General features: G+C 30.0%; 1 protein-coding gene across 1 annotated transcript; it reads right to left on the reverse strand.

The window, feature by feature from the left end:
- Nucleotides 1-5,700: 5,700 nt before the first annotated feature.
- Nucleotides 5,701-6,549, reverse strand: LOC105633985 (cyclin-dependent kinase inhibitor SMR3-like protein). The gene has a single exon (XM_012216712.4). The coding sequence runs from the start codon at nucleotides 6,252-6,254 to the stop codon at nucleotides 5,922-5,924; it is 333 nt and encodes a 110-aa protein (XP_012072102.1). The 5' UTR covers nucleotides 6,255-6,549; the 3' UTR covers nucleotides 5,701-5,921.
- Nucleotides 6,550-6,882: the final 333 nt, after the last annotated feature.

The raw sequence follows: 6,882 nt of genomic DNA on the forward strand, positions 1-6,882 counted from the left end.
AGAAAGACTTAAGTGTTAATTTGAATATAAATTACTAAATTAAAGACTTAGTTATATTTTACCCTTTTTTAAATAATGAGTGGTCACTGTATAGAATATGCATTTGTAGTCTTTTTTTTTTTTTTTAATAAAAATTATATAAAAACTATATCTAACTTTATAAATGATAGTAGAAGAATAAGTTCATAACCTTAAAAAGGCTACTAGAAAGCATTGAAAATAATTTGTTTATATATATATATATATATATATATATATATATATATATATGCTCATGATAAAAACAATTTCCATGACTATTTATACTCAGTTACCTCAGATACTTTCACGTGAGGAGAATAACTTATAGAAAATGTCAAAAATCTATTTCCCTTTTCTTTTTTTTTCCTTTTTCTTATGTGATAATAATTAAGTAGGAGAAAATCAAACTTTATAATTAAATATAATTAATATATTTTGAATTTTAACTCATAATACTATGATTTCTACATAATTATCTGTATAGTGTAACAATTGAATTAATTCAAATTAATTTCAATATTTAATCATAAAAGAAGAGATATCATCATCTGCTAGGAATGTTTTTTTTTTTAATTGGAATTATAAATTTTTGTAGCAATCCCGAATAACTTGATAGGAAGGAGAAAAAATTCAAATCAAATTGGCTGCTTGATATTGGAAAGAGAGAATGGATGATTATGGATTTTTTATGCACATCAAGTTGCTAGTTGTTAATCCTTTTAACTAAGCTAAGCCATGGAACAGTAATGAAGTGCATTTGTTTGAACACTAATATGGTAAAAACATAGTACATAAGATGCTTCGGCATAACATATGCTAATTAATTATAAAATTATAATCTTTTTAATTATACACAATCAACCCTAATTATGCTTTGCCTCGTTTTTAGCAATTTTCAAAGTTCAATGCCAATTGTCACGGGAGATTAATTATCCTCTTCCTGAAAGATTAATTTTTTCTTTAAAATCTTAATGGACACGAACCAATGTTTGTTTAACAGTTCATAGGTCCTTCAACTACCAGATTAGTCCACGCGGATTCGGGAGTGCTAGAGTTAAAGGCCTTCCCCCATGAGGTGCTGTCACTAAAAATCGAATTTCGATTCAATTCTCAGATGTTTTAGCCACCTTATCACTAAAACCGAACCTCATGGATTGAAAGATTAGTTTATTAACATGGGTTACTTCATCCAATACTATGACGTTCCTGGTAATGATTTAATCCTGAAAATGAAATTTTGATGAGTAAAATGAGAATCATGTCTTAATAAGTACTTATACAGAGTGTGTATATACACATTCCCTCTCAATCATATTCATTAGAATTTCTTTACTAGGGTTTCTGTAAGTGATAATCACATTTCTTGATGTTTGTTTTATCTTTCATTATGGATAATGCACTCATATGCCTAGCAAGTACAACATTTGTCGCAAGCTAGCTAATAAGTATAATGACAAAGCATGAATCAATCAAATCTTGGATATATATCGAGTGTTGGATCAGTAAGGGCTAATTTGGATGAAGCTAAAGAAAAGGGTTAGGCATATATACGTGTAGCTTTGTTATTGTCTCTTTCGGTCCCCACTAGACAAGCAAATCAACAATGTTTCACCCCTTAAAAACTTGATTGGAAGCATTCGATTAGGATAAGAAACAAGTCATTCACTCGCCTGGATTTATATATATAAATCTAACTTGGGTCAAAATTGAGTTCACTCAATGAACAATGTATAACATCATATGATTTGTCATTTCCTTTTGAAAAAGATTGCTTACTCACTTGATATCCATGGCTATAAGAACAGTCTTTTTTTTTTTTTTTTTTTTTTCTTTTTCATGTTTTTCTTGCTTAGTTCTTGTTCATGTGTTGACAGCTAATGTGGTGGACCTCTCTTACTTTTGGTTCTCTTATTTATGATTGCAAAGCTCTACTTAGTGAGCTGCAATGTCAGGTTTATTTTTGCAGTTAAGTCAGCTAATCATATGGCTTATGCATTGCCTAGAGCGGTTGTATCTTTGTCTGACATGGTTGCATGGAGTTCTACTCCTCCGTCGATTATGAATATTCTTCTTTATGATAATAATAATATATGAGCTCTTTTATTTTCAAAAAATAAAAAGTAGCAAGAGCTTTGTTGTTAAGAATGGTAATAGAGCAAGGTAAGGCGGGTTGCAAATAAGGATGAAGCAAAGCGCGGATATCTTTAGATATATAATTCATCCATTTCAATCAATTTATTATGAGTTTAAATATTTATAAATAGAATTGAGACGGATATGAATAATAAAATTATTGTTTATTATAGGTTCGAGTAAAATATAGATTTAACAAGTTTGGTCGTGGATATCACATATATTCATTTATATATTTTAATCTAAAATTGAATATTTTAAAATTTATGTATACTTTGCCTATTTAAATATATCTATGTAAAGGTATTTAAATAGATTTGGAATGAGCATGAGAAATAAATTACTGATGGATTGGGATAAATGTAGTTAGACAAATTTAAATGAGTTTAGATACGTAAATGAAATAAGAAAATCAGCCATATACCTAATCGATACATTATAGGATATTTTTAATATTCGAAAACATTATAATATGCTTTTGCAAATAAAACATAACAATGAAGTACATATAGTTAATGCTGGTGCAGAACTCTTTCAGCAAGAAAATTCACCAAATTACCCTTTATCTTAAAAATCAAAGCTAATTCTTTTAAATAGTTATTGTATCTGATATTAACATTGAAAAAATATCATTTATTATCATTTTAAAATACTCAAAACGACTTATATTTTGAGATAAAATAGTCACCTTAAAACCACTTATGTTTTGGTGTTAAAGGAAGTAATTAACCTGGACTCATCAGTTGATTCTAATATTAACAACTAATACCTACAAAGCACTGATTCCCCAGTGAAGATAAGGTTGTATATAATGACAATCCATGATTTGATGGATCATAGGTTCCAAGCACCTAGATGTGGATAAGAACTTATTAAGATCATCAATTAAATAACTACTTGCCAGTTAGTTTTGTGTATCATGAATTGGATTAAGTAAAACAATCCTCTAATTATGGAGAAAATTAATAATATTAAATCCAGTCTACTGTAGCACATTCTTAGGGTTTAGCTTGTTTTAAAATTCTGTTAAAATCTCCCTCAAAAAAAAATCTGTTAAAATAATTAATTATGCATTAAATTTGCTTCACAAAATCTCTGATGCTCCCTGGGCAGTAACATTAGCAACAGATGAAGTCAAAATTATCCATAAGAAATGCTTTTTATATGTGTGTGAATACAATAAATAAATAAATAACTATATATATATATATATATATATGTCATGTGGGATCAACTAAACCATTATGGTGAAACTACTACTGTTTATAGCTTATGACAAATCTAAAATAAGTGACCACAATCTGACAAAGTAAGACATTAATTTTTAGTACAACTTTACTAAATGCTTTCTTAAAGTATTCTAATCCCTAGAGACCTTTGCTTGTTTTTAAAATATGCAAAAGATAACCTTAGATTACATAAACTACACTATTGTCACCTTCTAAAACAAATCCCTTTATCTTTGTCTACTCCATTTTAATTTTTTTTTAAACAATGGCATTCTTTTCCTTAATTAGAGGATACTTAATCTTTCATCAATCAGTTTTGATTCAATGTTATTGGAGTTATCTTCAAAATTAAATTAAATATTGTGTGTTTGAACTTAATCGGAATTAAATTAACAGGAAAAATAATAACAAAACAAATAGTATAATCCATCGAAAATCAACTTTTCAGTAACAAAACTTTGTGCTACCACACGCATCTTTGAACTCCTAATTAACATTAATATTTACTTCCAGATCAAACTAAACTTGTGACTAAAAATGAAAAAGAAAATCAAAGGGGTTGGTCTGAGTAGAAATGAGTCGAATTCTTTAAGTAACAGGTCGAATGACTTATTTCTCAAAAAAAAAAAAAAGAAAAAGGTCGAATAACCTTGTAAATAGAGAAAATTTCTGCTGAGAGTGCTTCTTTTTACGGATTTGAACTCAAGTCTATGGAATAAGTACACCTATATATGGTGTAAAAAAAGAAAAAGAAAAGAAAAGAAAAGCTAGTTGTTTGGTAAATGGTAAACATGCCTCAAGTCTCCACCACAAAAAACACCAATTTTAGCATATCAAGCACACCAAATAGAAGCAAGTGTCTTTTTCATCAAATGGGTTGAAAGTAAAACCAAACAATCCCTCAAAACCCCACATAGGATTCTAGGCTATCACATTATATATATGTTTGTCATTTTATAATGAGATAAGCATTACTAGGAAGTTGGGTTGAAGTTTTAGGTAAGGAAGTGGGTCATGAAAGTGGGGCAAAGAGGAAGATAAAAGAGGGGATTGGCAGAGCATAAAGAGGTACTTGGCTTGGGTTTTCTCTAAGGGTTAAGATAGATAGAGTTCTCAGTCAACAATTGGAGAAGCATCCGTGCAGCATCTTCAGCCATGAAAAAGATTTTACTTTCTTAAATTTCTTGGAAAAACTTTTACCTACTTTCTTTCTTTCATGATGTATTCTTCTCACGTACATTCAGACTAATCTATACTGTACACGTGTGTGTATTGATGTCTTTTAAGTGACCTAATGGTATATGTCACACTCTTCCCTGGTCAATTGTTGAGTTTGAGCATACATCCATTCTTTATCGAAATAAAATTACAAGGTACATAGTTTTCTTCTTTAAATAACATTTATTAAATTAAAATTTAAGTTCACTTTTTACAACATCTAATTGACAATATACATCTATTCTTAATACACTAACAATTGATTATCATTTAAAAAAATAAATTGTCGCTATATATATTTTTATTTTTTTCAATAAAAAACATTTAAATTACCAAAAATAAACTGTATTTTCCGAGCGAATTTTACCTATAATAATTTATAATAATGTATACATTATCATAGTTATATAGAGCAGATGGCGGGGAGGCGGACTCGAAGACATGTTTGCAATTCCGTAGGCATCTTCACTGCTAGACTAAAGCTTAAATCTCAAGTCTTTATTTTAATAATAATTGATGATCCATGTTTATTTCGTGTATTTAAATTTTAAAAGTTCTCATCTTTTTTTAGAATTTTGTTTATATATATATTTTAAAGCAAAAATATAGTAGGGTAACTGCTTATGTGAACTCTAAGAATTTTGGCTCAAAAATATCTCTGAAAAACCAATTATTGAGTAAGCAAAATGGGTTGATGAATGATTAGTTGAGCAGAGAATAGGCAGAAGATAAGTGAAGGTACTCTGCCACTTTTCACTAAACAAACCCTGAATACAAAAAGTTAACACAGTAAAAGTCACTAAAGCCCACCAAAAATTAAGCTCTCTTATGAACAAGCTTTCCCTTGGTAACAACAACATTGAACACAACAATGGATTTCAATGTCAACAGGCAACCTAAATGCTGTGTTTCAAGACAAATTTTATATCTGCAAGGTATAGTACAAAATCTGAACTCAAAGATATTATCTTCAATTCAAGATATATATTAATGAATAGTAATTTCATGAAATAAAAAAATAAAAATTCTAAAGGTTGTAATAAAGATACCATCTCCAATACAAGCATTGATAGGGAAAAATTAAAAAACAATTACTATCTTCTAAAGCAAGAAACTTCTCCATTAACTAAGAAAGGCTAAACCAAACTACACTAGTCATTTCATAAAATATCATATCTTTGTACAACTTCAGCTCCTAATAACTACCAAAAACATTAAAAAAAAAAAAAAACTTAGAAAATAATAATAATAAGGATAATAAATAGATAAAACACTACAAAATCTCTAAATTCTAAATTGAACTCAAACTAGCTAGAGTTATTAGTTAGCTTTCTCAACATAGCATTTAAACACTGATTCCAAATCAGGGGGGTTAAAGAACTCCCTAACACTATTATTATAGTTACACCTCGAAACCGGCCGCCGTTTTCTTGGTGCTGGTGGGCAAGGCAATCTCTCCGGTATTCTTGCCTCTTTTGCTGTTGGAGTAGTAGAACACTCTTCTTCTTCATCTTCTGCTTCGCCAATATCTTTGCCTCTTGGTTTCGTGTTTATCGGCTTCAGTGAAGTCCTAATAGCAATTCCAGCAATTACCCATTTCTTCCCTTCGCTGTCTAAACTTGAATCTACTTGCGCTTTCTTGGAAAACCCCATTTTTAATCGAAAGAAGACGGAAAAAGAGGGAGACTTTCAAGAAATGAAGCGAAAACAGAGCAAGAACAAGAACACGAAACAGAGGAAACAAGAATAGAAGAAAAGAAGGGATTTGATTCAAGAATCAGAACAAAATCAAGAAAAATAAATGAGGGAAGGAATAAGAGAAAAGGGTCTTTGGATACTAAATTTTTGGTGAGGGAGGCAAAATGAGAGAGAGAAATGGGAAGCTTTGAAAAGGGGAGATTTTGAGGGAAAATTATGTAAGAAAGAGAGAATGAGAGACAGAGAAAAGAGAGCCATTTATATATATTTATATATATATTTGATTTTGGGCCAAAAAGCAAAGAGGGTAAGAAGGGGCGGCTGCCCGGGATTCTTACGGGCAGCCGAAAAACGAGTGAAATGGAATTTTTGGCGCCAAAACTTTCAATGTTTTTGTTAGCAACGGCTCTTTTTCCCGCGTTAAATATTTTTTGGTTGTGTTCCGATTTTGCCCTTCGAGCATTTTTATTTTCTGGGGAATGATGACATGCAAGTCGGGGCACAATCACCGGCACATGTTTTTTATTAATTAAGTATTATTTTTTTTAAGTGTGATAATATAGGTCTAGACGCCTTGCCGTTT

This window comes from Jatropha curcas, chromosome 11 (genome assembly GCF_041381405.1).
Source record: "Jatropha curcas cultivar XTBG-Jc1 chromosome 11, XTBG_Jcur_1.0, whole genome shotgun sequence".
Classification (NCBI taxonomy): Eukaryota; Viridiplantae; Streptophyta; class Magnoliopsida; order Malpighiales; family Euphorbiaceae; genus Jatropha; species Jatropha curcas.

What these genes read in the sequence shown, in the direction of transcription:
- LOC105633985 (XM_012216712.4), bottom strand. Translation starts at nt 6,254, where the DNA reads ATGGGGTTTTCCAAGAAAGCGCAAGTAGATTCAAGTTTAGACAGCGAA.